Here is a 14,996-nt window from a genome sequence, read left to right as displayed (position 1 = left end):
TCAGCTTTTCACCAGATGATCCTCAATATACATTCAATGAATACCATTTTAACCTAACCGTGGGAAATTTTCATTCATTACAGTGCACTTCAACAGGAAAGATGTAACATCACCAACATATTCTTTAAAGTGGTCTTGGCACAATAGTTATAATTGTGTATAAGTAATATTTGTCATTTCAGTGTTTTCATTCCCTCTCTCTTCACAACACATAGTAAACCTTAAACTTATGCTGAAACTATAAGGTGTTAATAGTCAAAAGTATCACCTTAATTTTGGGTGGGAAGGGGGGTAGGTGAAGGAGGTGGAGAGGGATAGAACAAGATGGGCAGAGTATCTGGCATAGAGTTACACTTCCAAGTCCACCTCCTCAAGCAGTGGTAGCTATGTTGGCAGGAGAGCTTCCCCCCCCACTGACACAGCACTGTCCACACCAGCGCTCAGAATGCTGCAACTAACGTCACTCGGAGGGTGACTTTTTCACACCCCTGAGCACTTGAGTTATACTGAACTAAGTGCTAGTGTGTACAAGCCCGAAGAGTAAAAGCAGTTTCTTTAGAAGTTTTAAGGGACTATGTCTGCAGGGTCTGGTGTGTTTCTGCTGGTTTACCATTTACTTTGACTTCCATAAGTAATAAGCTAACTAAAATATTAAATAAACCTACCGCAAGTAGTACAAATATATACTTACTATAACATCACTGAGAACATTAGAAGCTTGATCATGCTTTAGGTTTCCCTTGACAACGTGATTTGCAAGCTCATACAGAGCCTGCTGGATATCTGTCAAACATAAAACATAGGAAAACAAGTGTTAGGTAATCCTTAGTCTAACTTTTGGGGAAAATCTACTTTTTTCCCCACTTCACCCAGATTATTTATTTGTATAAGGCAGCGTTCTGAGGTCCCAATCTGGCCTCACAGGACAAGACACTGTACAAGCACATAACAAAATATGGTCCTTGCCCTAGAGATTCTATGGAAAGAGAGTTAAATGCCATAGACTAAAATTGGATGCATTATTACACCAGCCTCATGCACAACAATATGAGTTTAACTGGCTAAAGTTCAGCATAAAGACACATTTGCATAGTCCACATAAATTGGAGATTACGTCATGACAAAGGAAAAATACTATAATAAACTAAGTTGCAGCTATAAAAATTAAGATAATCAGTATTCACTTCTTTAGGTGGAAAATTAATAACTGAGTAACACTTTGTCAGGCTGAATACTTTGTAGAGAGAAAAATGAGAGAAAAGCTTCTATGACTAGGTAATGTCACATGCTTCAGAGCGTTACATTAAAATGCAAAGTTCTTCACTGCTCCTTGGAACAGAGACTGTGTGTTTGGGGAGAATTACAGAACATTAAATACATGCTTGTTTTGTACACAAGGTTCCAACAAGTTAAAAACAGATGGCTACAGTATTTTAAATGTATAAAGAATTGTCTTTAAAACACCTTATTACAGTGTGAGTAAATACATTTATAATAACTGATGTGACTAAAAGCCAAAACACGAAGGAGGTACATTTTCATTATGCGTATAATTATATTATAGGCCGGGGTGGCCAAACCGCTGTTCCTGAGCCACATGAGGCTCTTTTACAGTTAAAGTATGGTTCACGGAGGCCCCCCATTCTCCGCCTAGCAGACTGGAAGCAGACTGGAAGCTTGGGGCGACAGGGTGGTGGGGTTAGGGACCTCTGCCAGAGACGACTGGTACCTGTTGGGGGGAGCGGGGGCACAATTTAAAGGTCCCTCCCAACAGCTTGAGTCATGCCCTCCTAGGCATGCCCCCCTACCCTCAGCAGCCCCTCCCTGCAGCTCCCAGGTGTTAGCTCCCCGTGGAGAGGCAATGGCAAACACCTGGGAGCTGCAGGGAGGAGCGGGGAGAGGCAGCAGCAAAAGCAGAGGCTCTGCCTGCAGCTCCCAGCTATTTGCCACTGCCTCTCACTACGGCCGCAGCTCCCAGCTTGCCAGATCCAGCAGCTGCCTTGCATGGAGGGGGCCATACAGCAGCATGTAACTGGTCACGGCCCGCAAACCCTGGCAAAAATCGGGGGGGGGGGGGGGAAGGGGGGGAACCACGTTACCTCATGTGTCCCCCCCCCACCCCTCCCCCAGATAGCCTCTGGCTTCTGCCCAGCAGGGAGGGGGGCGGTCTCAAGGCTCCAGCCCAGCAGGGCACACCTGTCAGGGCTTGGGGCTTCAGCAGGAGCAGGGCTGAAGCCCCAAGTCCCAGCAGACGGCTCCTGCAGGGCTGAGGCCCCAAGCCCCAGCAGGCGCACTCCGGCTCTTGAATTTCTGAAGATTGTCGTATGCGGCTCGGAGGGTCAGTAAATTTGGCCACCACTGTTAAAGGCTATGTCTACACTACAAGCTAGGAGTGTGATTCCACTCCTCACCTCACACTCGCGCAGGCTCTCATTGAGCTAGTACCACTATAAATAGCAGTGTAGCCACAGTAGCACTGGTAGTGCCATGAAGGCACCGCTGAGTCGTAATGAATACAAAACCACCTGAAATTGGTGCGTATGTATTTGGTAAGGCTCACCCATGTCTCCACAGCTACAACCAATGCTATAGTTTGGCTACCCTGCTATTTACACTTGCGCTAGCTCACTGAGAGTTAGCGCAACTATGTGAACACTAGCAGGGGAAATCACACTCCTACCAAGCCATGTAGACATAGCCATACAAAACACCCGGTTGAAAATATTAAACGTCAACAGTGTGCTCAATGAGTACTCAGATCGTGGATCTTTTTGACGAAAACCAACTACTCTATACATTTGGGATTACAAAACTCTAACCTGAAGTTACATTAATAGCATGGAATTGTTTAATTTCAGAGTTGGGCAAAATGTTCTTAATTTTCTTTGAAGTAGTATTTCTGATGAAGGAACTCTAATTCTTCAGAGTTTAAGCCAATCTCTAACTATTAGAATTCAGGAGGAGACCTAATGTGGGGACATGTAACCCCAACCCTCCGTACTGCAGCAATCTTACATCTTCCTCCAAAGCATATGGTACTGGCCACAGTCAGAGACAGGATAATGAACTATATGAACCTCAGGTCTGATCCAATATGACAACTCCTATGTTCCTGTCCTCTGCTTTGAATCCCCATTCATTGATTACGCTAATCTTCAAAATAATCAGTTAGTCGAAGTCAGTCACCTAACTAGACAGTCCAAGATATTTTTTCCAAGATCAGCTGCAATATTGAGAAATGGCGTATCTTCTAAATAAATAATGGTATTATTTCAAAAGTAGACGTTTGAGGGGGTTGTTTAAATTTTGGGTGGATATTTAGGATATTTTAAATATATAATTCAGAAGCATTTTATAGTAGGTCAACATATGCTCCAGAAATAATTTAAAAAGTTTGATACCTTAGTCATCAGATGAGACAGAAGCATACTTTATTACACTTACAGACTTCTCAGCTTAAATCTCAACTTATTCTGAGACAGAAACAGCGTCTGGGACACAGACTGTCCTATTTGCTTGTATAGCACATACCCCAATGGAACCATAACCTTGATTGGTGTTTCTGGGACACTACAATAATAATCATCAAAATACAACTAAATAATTTTAATATATAAGGGAAGCAGCAGTTGAAATTGATATAGAACTTACTCAGAATTTTAAGAAGTGCTGGTAGTAACAATTCACACAAAAATAATATAAATTAATCACAGTTTAATTCCTTTTTTTATTGAAAGCACCATTGTTGTATCTAAGCATCTAAAAAATAAGAAAATTTAAAGTGTTTTGTCTTCATCAAGCTAATTTATCTTCTGAAATAGGAACTAGGAGTTCCCCAGTAGACTGTGGGCCTTATTTCCTCTCACTAGTTTTATAACACAAAACACTGATTTAAATGGAGTTATTCCCATTTTACATCATTGCGAGAACAGAATCAGACCCTTCTATGTTTTAATTGAATGAGAACTGTTCAATTATAGAGACTGCATAAATTTCAATTTTTTAAGTATGTCACCAAATCTAGTAACTTTCCTCAATCAGAAGGAAATAGACAGCTTTATAAATGTCAGTGAAAGTTTGAATCTCAAGTTTATAAAAGTCAATAAAGGAAGATGATGATTGAAAACAGCTCATTTTGGGGCCATCAGCCTTCTATTAAAACAATTACTTATTCTAAACATACTTGGGAGTTAAAATATATTTTTGCAATTTTACTTATTTGTTTAACATTAAATACTTTTTATTTTGCAAAATTAATTAAATCACATTTATGTTTCAAAATAATAATCCCCTCTGCTTTTATCGTTTCCCAAGGCAACTGTTTTAACAAGATCCCCAGACACCACCTAAACAAAGTAAGCAGCTTTGCAGACTCCATAATATTGAATCTTTCCTTTCAGGGAATCATACAGAGCAAATAAAGCCAAAATGCAATTTTTCTTGTTTATGTTGCAAAATTATGCTTTTTTATTTGTCCTTGGACATTTTAATCATTCTAATTCTTAAAGCTCCCCATCAAAATTGTAAATACACACATTTTGGAATGAACGTTAAAACCCTTTTTAAAATTGGAACTTTAGAAACTAAAACCGGCAATATATTTACCCAAGGAAGACAGAATTGGAAACTAAGAACTATAACTCTATAGGAGCAAACTGAACAATATGATTAAGAGTTTATACTTGCATTATTAAGCAGCTACTTCTGTACATTCCAAGCATTTCTTATATTCCTAATTACTTGTTAGAATAAAACTCAGCTCTCCACAAAACGTAAGCAGTTGAGCTTTGCATATGGAACTTCACAAGGAGTTACCGTGAAGAAATCCACCTCCCTAACCAAAGACTGGTTGCGGGACTGCAGAGCGCTCCCTTTACATACTTCCTGTGTGAATGTTTGAGATTAACTGAATCTGTGTAAATGGATATCCTCCTGGCTGTATGCACTGAGCTCCCCCCTCCTTATTATGCAGCAATCACCATACATATTGACATTCCATCCAGGCACACATTTGGACCCTGATCAATTTCATATATATATATATATATATATACACACACTCCAAGTATATTGGATGATATCAACTTACCTCTGAAAGTCACATTTTCATGGCTTTTATTTTCACTGAGCGTGCGGCATAATTGCAAACTGAAAAGAGAAATATTCTTTATACAATTTCAGTTTTCAAAATCAGTCATGAAGTTTAGTTACAAACAGAATTATATAGTACTGTTTGCTGTTCTATATGTATCTAGTTATTTTAGATTATTTTGACAAGCCAAACCAGTTGAAAACCAAAACATAATCTTTATTCAATACTTAAAGCTAAAATTAGGATCTTAATTTAGAAAAGTTACAAATGTAGCAGTACTTCCATACACCAGCTTCTGGATTGCCACGCTTTCTCAGCACGACTGCCAGAAAACTGAGAAATTAAGGCAATATAAGGACATGAAAGTAGGCAAGAAAGCACTGCCATTTACATAATATCGTTAAGAAGTGACATGCAAGTATCTTTCCAGTGGCCATTATTGAACTTTTGTCCATATGTATGTTTGAAATATTTGTTCACGTTTTAATGCTAGGCATTCACATGATTTCACAAAACATAATCCCAGCAAGGGGGAGGAGTGTGCACACACTACTAAGTATCTATTTTAATCTTTAAATAAAACTATAAAAAAGATGATTATAGGCTGGAGGGTTCTGTCCTCTAGATCAGTGTCTGTGTTATATTGTGCAAATCCCTTATTTTAAAAAATATGTCTACACAACAGCATTCTAAATAATCTTGTATCCATTTTAAAAACAACACTGTTGTGAAAGAGAATACCTTGTGAAAGAGAAGACCTTATATATTTGTGAAAGAGAAGACCTTACATATTTTAAGATTTTTTTTGTTTTTGTTTTTTTTGTTAATAGCTATCTGTGCACCCAGGTGGGGCTTTGACTTCAAAAATGCTCCTCAAGGGTACCGGGATCTTCCTGCGCTGTTCTCACTGCAAGATCAGGCCCCAAAACATAAGAGCAGAGACCTAAAAAATGTGTAAATGCCTACATTTATAAAATTGTAGTAGACTACTCAAATCAGATTTTTTTAAAGTTTGCAAGAGAACAATTATATTCTTGTAAGGACCACAACTTCAGATATTACAATTCATTTCAGAGTTTGAGAGAATTAAAAATGAAGACAGCATCAAAACTATGCAAATTCTACATTCTCTCATAAAGATATATAAAAACTCATAGCAGTATGTTATAATGTAGATTATATATAAAAATATTAGGTTTCCTTGATATCATAACCAAAATTATATATTAACTCTTCTAAAGAAAGCTCATACAACAATCATAGCCAGTCACTCAGGCTGCTTGCAACCAATGCACACAACTTCCTTCCAATCTGGTCCAAACAGCTGTTCTATCAATCAAAGTATTAGGTGATTTTAACAACAAAAAGATACATATACTGTGTCAAACATTAAGAAAATGTGCAATTTCAAATGTAAATATAATGCAATAAGCAGGTTCACTGTACAGCTACATTATGGAAGCTTTCGTGCCACATAAAGTGAAGGTATGGCTCAAATTATTATGATTACTTTTTTACTGTTACAGAAAACACAATAGATTCTCTCTAACATATCACATAACATGGACAGGTCTATTTCTAACGTTGGGGCCAAGAAGCTTCTATTTCATTCTTTCACTAATGGTGAATTTTCTTCTATTCATTATTAACCAAGATAAATAGACCTTTAAAAGCATTTACAAAAATCAATATTTCTTCAAAAGAACTATTTCAGGCCATCTGATCTCAAACTAGTCTTTCTTCGGAGTCTACAGTGTATTTTCTTAAATATTAAGTAGATTAATTAGTACACATTACAGTCAGCCTATGTGCAGTCATTTCTACTTTCTGCTTAAAATTAACAGTCAAACTAAGTCCCTGATCCTACACTGGGATCCACTCAGGCAGACCCTTTGGAGCACAAAGTCCTTCCGATATCAGTTTTTATAATGGATCAACAAGCTGTGATGTTAATGGAACTCCACTGTGCGCTAAAGGGTCCACTTCAGCAGATCTTAGTGCAAGTTCAAGGGTTTTAAGTTGTTTCTGTACTACAGACAAATATAAACGCCCATCACATACGACAAACTGAAACGACTCAAAATATCAAGAATGCTCTTTCAGCTCATCTTGAAGATCAACCCATTGTTTAAGGTGGCCAAAGAAATCATTAAAGCTACTCTGACACACTACACAGTCCTGGATTAGTCTTTTAATTTACAAGAAAACAAAGGTGTCATTGTATAAGTTCAATGGACATGTCCGCCCAGTACCAAGCAGTGGTGAAACACACGCAAATAAGATATTATGGTATACTTAGAAGGGTTAAGATACACACATGCACACTCTGCGTGTGCATGTGAACGCGCGCATATATAAAAATGACCTCACCATGAACAATGCTCAGTTTGGGTCACCTCATTTAAAAAAAAACACAGGACTAAAATAAAGTTACAAGTGTGGGAGCTTCCAAGAAGATTAAGAGCAGTTAGTAAGAAAAGAAAAAGAAAGACCAGCACTAACTAACCTCTCTCAAAAACAAGTGACACATAAATTAAAAGGCAAAAAATTTTAAATACTTTTTTCCAACATATAACTGGTATGTGAAACTCACTGATGCTTGATGCTTATCGGTTTCTGTTAACGATTAAACTCTGCCCAGGGTCCCAGCTGCCGTCCTGTGCGCCCAGGGTTCCTCCGGGCTGCCAGCCCCTCGGCCACCTGGCATCCCAGTGCAGCTGCCAGCCCCGCAGTCAGGCGGCAGCAGGGACCCCTGGGCGCAGGGGCCGGCAGCTGGGACCCATGTAAAACGTGGGGGTGCTGCAGCACCCCCCACACCCTAGTTCCTATGGGTTAACGTTTAACCGTGTAACCGATAGAAATTTAATCGGTTACATAGTTACTGTTTTTACATGTTATTTACATCCTTAGTTTATAAAGTGTACAAATAATTATAAATAAGGGCTGTGAAGAATTTTTAGGAATCGGATGGCTGATCGCTTAGACTAATCTGTTATATTTTTATTTTTGATCGTAGCCATCTATGGATATGTCCAGAATCTTTATGATCTGTTATTTGAGTATTAATGTTTATGTCATAACAGTGTTAACTTTATGATTTAGTATTTTTCTTATTGCTTAGAATAATACATAGATTGAATTGTCTTAATCTCTTTGTCAATGCTGACTATAGATATTGCATTTTTTAAACTTACAGTACCATGATCCACTCCATGTTTTTTGATACATCTGTCATACTTGTTTATCAAAATAAACAAAGACTCTTTAAAAAGTACAAAAGATCAGACTAGCTAGGATAATATTTAGGGCTGTCGATTAATCGCAGTTAACTCACGCGATTAACTCAAAAAAAATTAATCACAATTGCTCTCACTGTTAAACAACAGAATACCAATTGAAATTTATTACATATTTTTGGATGTTTTTCTACATTTTCAAATCAATTTCAATTACAACACCGAATACAAAGAGTACAGTGCTCACTTTATATTATTTTTTATTACAAATATTTGCCCTGTAAAAATGATAAAGAAATAGTATTTTTCAATTCACCTCATACAAGGACTGTAGTGCACTCTCTTTATCATGAAAGTGCAAGTTACAAATGTAGGGTTTTTTTGTTACAAAACTGCACTCAAAAACGAAATGATGTAAAACTTTAGAGCCTACAAGTCCACTCAGTCCTACTTCTCGTTCAGCCAATCGCTAAGAGAAACAAGTTTGCTTACATTTAGGGGAGATAATGCTGCCCACTTCTTAATTACAACATCACCTGAAAGTGAGAACAGGTATTCGCATGGCACTGTTGTAGCTGGTATTGCAAGATATTTACATGCCAGATGCACTAAAGATTCATATGCCTCTTCATTCTTTGGCCATCGTTCCGGGTGATGCTTGTTAAAAAAATAATGTGTTAATTAAATTTGTGACCGAACTCGTTGTGGGAGAATTGTATGTCTCCTGCTGTGTTTTACCCGCATTCTGCCATATATTTCATGTTATAGCAGTTTCGGGTGATGACCCAGCACGTTGTTCGTTTTAAGAACACTTTCACTGCAAATTTGACAATGCAAAAAAGATACCAGTGTGAAATTTTTAAAGATAGCTAATCACTCGACCCAAGATTTAAGAATCTCAAGTGCCCTCCAAAATCTGAGAGGGATAAGGTGTGGAGCATGCTTTCTGAAGTCTTAAAAGAGCAACACACTGATGCAGAAACTATAGAACCCAAACCACCAAAAAAGAAAATCAATCTTCTGCTCGTGGCATCTGACTCAGATGATCAAAATGAACATTTGTTGGTCCTCACTGCTTTGGTCCATTATCAGACAGAACCTTTCATCAGCATGGACACAGGTCCTCTGGAATGGTGGTTGAAGCATCAAGGTACACGACTCTTTAGCGCATCTGGCATGTAAATATCTTAAGATGCCAGCTACAACAGCGCCATTCAAACACCTGTTCTCACTTTCAGGCAACATTGTAAACAAGAAGCGGGCAGCATTATCTTTTGCAAATGTAAACAAACGTGTTTGTCTGAGCGATTGGCTGAACAAGAAGTAGGACTGATTGGACTTGTAATCTCTAAAATTTAACATTGTTTTATTTTTGAATGCAGAGGGGTTTTATACATAATTCTACATTTGTAAGTTCAACTTTCATGGTAAAGAGATTGCACTACAATACTTGTATTAGGTGAACTGAAAAATACTATTTTTTTTGTTGTTGTTTTTACAGTGGAAATGTTTGTAACCAAAAATAAATATAAAGTGCGCACTGTACAGTTTCAAGTATCAGGGGGTAGCCGTGTTAGTCTGTATCTACAAAAACAACAAGGAGTCTGGTGGCACCTTAAAGACTAACAGATTTATTTGGGCATAAGCTTTCGTGAGTTAAAACCTCACTTCTTCGGATGCATCCGAAGAAGTGAGGTTTTAACTCACGAAAGCTTATGCCCAAATAAATCTGTTAGTCTTTAAGGTGCCACCAGACTCCTTGTTGTTACTGTACAGTTTGTATTCTGTGTTGTAATTGAATATATTTGAAAATGATCTAAAACATCCAAAAATATTTAAATAAATTGTATTCTATTATTAACAGCGTGATTAATCAGGATTAATTTTTTTAATCGCTTGACAGCCCTAATAATATTACAAAAGCCATCAACTCTCATGCTTCAGAGCATAACCTGATCACCACACTTTTATACAGTATTATATAAGGAGTAATATATAGTGGGCTGTTTACTTCTGCCTTTTGAGCATCCAGAACCGATCACAGTCAAGAATCAAAATACTAAACAAGACAAACTATTTGGTCTGTTTCATTAGGGCAATTCCCAACTTGTAAAATGATGCTTAAGTATAGATAACTAATAACTTTGCCAACATATCATTTCAGACTGTGATCTTTCTGGATCTCATAAGCTACCCTACATTACCAGCAATTAATGAATTTTCTGTCTTCACCTTTTCTTCCTACTAACCATAGATTGTTCCCCAGACAATTCTTGGTTCTTATTTGAGTGAAAGCTGATATTTTGCTTCTGTTTTGCCCAGCCCCACCATACTTAAAAACTAAACATTGGCTTGAGAATAGGAGCTTGCCCCCAATGAAAAAGATGGGTAAAACAAGTTTTGCTAACATTTATCACTTAGCTTTAGTTGCTAGAATTACAGGTGTTGTCCTTCTACAGCTCATCCCCTTCCCATAGTTTATGAACTTAATCAGTCATGCTATTATTTAATTTAGACTGCAAGCTCTTTAGAGCTGGATTCATGTCCTAGGTCTTCTGCAAAGCACTTAGCACCCTTTCAAAGCTTCTAATTCTTCATTTCTAGAACTGTTACAAAATATTTTTGAAGCATTTCATTTCCATATCTAAAATGAATGTAAAATGCAATCAATAATTGCTTTTCTTTATTAACAGAGGGGATTGGTCAGTGTTTCAGAATAAAAATTCTAGCACAATTACTCACTATGTACTTCCAAGGAAACCAGAATTTTGGTGCACAAGAAATCTTCTGGAATGTTTGATAAAGATACAATTCTTCACTTCCAAAAAATTTAAAATGGTAACACTGCGATAAGCCATCATGAATGGACCAAAATCATTTTATATTCTGTTTTTGTTCACAGGCTAGACTAGAATACTTTCGTGTAACATATTTCTAAGATAGTCTGTCTTTCTGTTAGAAAATGGTTTAGCTGATCTGTATGAATCCTACAATAGCCAAAGACTAAGCTAATCCACCCCTTCTAAACTGCTGCAAATTTGCTTTTATAGCACTATAGAGTCTTCAAAACAATGCACATATCTTTACACAATCAACTATGAAATATCTCTCAACATTAGCTTTGTATTACCACCTATCATAAGAGGGTTTTCAAAAATGAATCATATTGAACAGTTTCCTAACTCAAACATGAGTAAGAACTGGACTAGAAAAAAATGGCAAGTCTCGACATACATGTCTTGTATGTGAAACCTATGTTATATAAAAAATACTGTGTAATTTAATGAACTATACCTATTTATATATTGTAATAGACATTGCTTAAGTATTACATTTGTATATTCCATTGTTCTTGCTATATACACACAAAAATTCATAAACAATGGCTAATATACGGTGTCTATACTTATTCATTATCTTTCAAGCTTATTGTGAATTCAGTTGTCAACATAGAATCCTAAACAGGGAAAGTTAAAAAGGAGTTTGAACTTTAGTTTCTTTATAGACCCATCTACACTGCAGTTATTACTGTCAGGGGGACCCTATTACCATACAGCTGTTTCTTTATTTGGTCATAATACAGTTTAGTTTTTAGTACAGACCAAAACATGTGTAAGCCATGGTTATGTCAAGCTTATATATAGCATGATGCAAGGGCACAGACAACAAGGCTATTCCACTCCTTTCACTACAAAATGGAACAGGTCAAGGGAAGAATGGTGCTGTTTGCAGAGGGCCTCTACGTTCTCCATTCACCTCACCACCTCTTCCCCTCATCCAGCTTTTGAGAGGACTGTACAGCTGTGCCAATTTGAGTAAGGGAAATTAATGATGCCGTGAATACTATAATGTCTCACTGAAATTCACCACAAAATATTCTATGCTTAAAATTTAACTTTGAAAGTATCATCACTTTTAATAAATGGCAGAGAGATGGAAGTTTTTAAGAGCTCTTCAGATTAATCTACAATATTAAAAAACCTTCATCCCAAGTAACAAGTCAATGTTAAATTGAGGAGATTGTGAATTTCAAGTCAAACCTCTGGATCAGAGGCAACCCCAACACATAGTGGGCAATAAATACAATCAGGGAACCTGCCAAAGTGGAGACCTCTTAGGACTAGGGACAAGGCAGCTCTTTTCACTGCCAAGCCCAATGGACCCAGAGGGACTGGGGAGGGCGAAGTGGAACTCTCTTGGCACACAAAGCCCACCCCGCGGGAGCACAAGGGAGGAATGAACCATCCACGGTAGTGACCACCCTGGGCTGGATCGGAGAAGAGACGTGGGCGTTAAATCCCTCGGATCGAAGGATTTCGGGGCTGGGGCCTTGCCGGGGATGCTCCGTATTGGGGCGCCTGACGCTTCGCCACTGGCGGAGACAGGCCAACTCGAGAGCCTTGGGCTCAGCCCCAAGAGCGGAGACACTGGGGGCGAACGGGGGGCAACGCTCGGGGGAGCTTAGCCCAAGGGCAGGAAGGGGGCGCTTGGGACTCGTGCACCCAGAGCCCAGCGATCTGGGCCGGCGGAGGGGGGCGGGTCACGCCCCGGGGAGGGCGCTAGTGAGGGTGAAAGGGCGCAGACCCGGTAGGGGGCGCTGAGCCCTTTGGGGTGCGACATGGGGAACGCAGCCCAGAGCCCTGCCCTCTACCCACTGCGTTCCCAGCTCCCGGCCCCTCCGCCCGACCGGGCCCCAGACTCCAGCCCCTAGCGCCCGGCCGGCGGGCCCCGGACTCCAGCGCCCGGCCCCCTCCTCCCCCCGCGCGGCCCCGCACTCACAACTCGCTCTTGCCCGATTTCTCCCAGTTCTTTATCCACTCGGCAGGGAGCGCCCCCGCCGCCGCCATCTTCCCCGTGTGGCGCCGAGAGCCCGGATGGGGGAGCGACGGGCCGGGGTCAGAGGGGACGGGCCGGCCCGCCAGGCATGACGGGAAACGGGCCCGGGGCAGCCTGGGAGAAGAACGCGCGCCCTCCCGCCGAGCGGCAGCGTAACACTCCCGAGTCCGCCTCCCCTCAGCGCGCGGCTGCTGCTAAGCCCCGGCCCCGCCGCCTGCCCGCAAACCTCCCCGGCCAGACACCGCCGCGCCGAGCGAGTCCCGATCCCCCCTTCCCCCGATACTCCGGCAACACCGGGCCCCCGACAACCCCCCTACCAAAGACATCGGTAACGCCTAACAGCGCCCCGCTAACACCTGCCCTCAGCACTCTCCCAATACACCAATATCACAGGGCCCCAGCAACCCAACCAAATACATCCAGCCCCCTGCATCCACCCACTGAATACAAGTATCCGAGGGGTAGCCGTGTTAGGCTGAATCTGTAAAAAGCAACAGAGGGTCCTGTGGCACCTTTAAGACTAACAGAAGTATTGGGAGCATAAGCTTTCGTGGGTAAGAACCTCACTTCTCATCTGAGGAAGTGCGGTTCTTACCCACGAAAGCTTATGCTCCCAATACTTCTGTTACTCTTAAAGGTGCCACAGGACCCTCTGCCACTGAATACACTGAGCCCTTGTAATTCCCCTTCTAAATACACTGTGCCCCCAGTAAGTTCCCCAAATACACTGGACCCCTAACAATCCCCCCCAATACAGTGGGCCCCCTGCCATCCACCCACTGAATGCACCAGGCCCTTGCAACACTCCCCAAATACACTGGGCCCCCTGCAACCTTCCCTCAAAGACATCAGTAATCCTGGGACCTCACCAATCTCCCCCAAAGGGTCTCCTGCAGTCCACCCACCAAATACATTGCAATATACCAGGCCTCCATCAACTTACCCAAATACACCAGGCGCAAACAGCGGGCCTGCAGCAAATCCCCTCTCACAATGGAAACCCCCATTCTCCAGCAACTCCCCCTCCCCAGTGTATTACAAACACTGGGTACCCAGCAACTTTCCACTAAATACGCCACTGGCCTCCACCAATCCCACAGGGGTAGCGCTGAGCCTGTAGCAACTTCCCGCTCATCTGTCCCTCAAACATCCCCATATCCTCAGCCTAGATTGCCATCCATGCATATGCCTGTGACTTCACAAACTTATTAAAATAAATTTATTCTTAGATATTTATCAAAAGGGCATCAATATAACTATCTAATTGTGTAGCTCTGTTCTAAAAATTTATAGTGGTAATGTTAATTTGTATTTAATGATGCAGTTGCAGTCAAGGCACTGCAAAAACTATTTTGATTGTGTTAAAAACTCATTTCATCCGTATTTGTCATACCAATAGTTTGATAGATATATTCTAAATCTATTGAAAAGAAAGAGTGATCCCTTCTTAAATCCTAGGGCAAGTCTATTCTACAAAATTAAGTCCACTTAAGTTACGGCGACACAGAGCCACTGCAGTAATTAAATCAGTTTTTCATGTCCACTCAACACCCCTTCTGTCGGCGGCGCATGTCCTCATCAAGAGCGCTTCCACCAATTTAACTGTCAGTATGGGGAATTTTGGGGCACTGACAGCTGGAACCACACAGCCCTGGGCTGACAGCCCAAGCCCTGCTGTGCTGTCAGTCCCAGGCAGCAGGGCTCTAGTTGTCAGCCCCGGGCGGTGGGGCTCTGGCTGTCAGGCAGCAAAAGGTGATGTAAGCAATGCAGTGTCTACCCAGACACTGCGTCAACCTTGACCTAAGCGCTATGCCTCTCACAGAGGTGGAGTT

The 14,996-nt window shown here is 40.7% G+C and overlaps 1 protein-coding gene across 4 annotated transcripts in view; it reads right to left on the bottom strand.

Annotated features, from left to right (window-relative positions):
• Positions 1-13,286, bottom strand: part of THOC2 (THO complex subunit 2) — a 110,159-nt gene extending 96,873 nt beyond the window's left edge. For 2 of the 4 annotated variants that reach the window (XM_065556644.1, XM_065556645.1), the window contains exons 1-3: positions 13,108-13,286; positions 5,090-5,148; positions 692-783 (exon numbers count right to left, since the gene is read on the bottom strand). In XM_065556644.1, coding sequence (XP_065412716.1) covers positions 692-783; positions 5,090-5,148; positions 13,108-13,175 — 219 coding nt within the window. In that variant the 5' untranslated portion in view covers positions 13,176-13,286. The remainder of the gene's footprint in view (positions 1-691; positions 784-5,089; positions 5,149-13,107) is intronic. The other 2 variants (XM_024109693.3, XM_065556646.1) reach the window with 2 other exon arrangements.
• Between the last annotated feature and the right edge of the window lie 1,710 nt (positions 13,287-14,996).

This window comes from Chrysemys picta, chromosome 9, assembly GCF_011386835.1.
Source record: "Chrysemys picta bellii isolate R12L10 chromosome 9, ASM1138683v2, whole genome shotgun sequence".
NCBI lineage: Eukaryota > Metazoa > Chordata > Testudines > Emydidae > Chrysemys > Chrysemys picta.
Note: the sequence above shows the minus strand (reverse complement) of the source record. Positions and strands in the feature narration are given on the sequence as shown.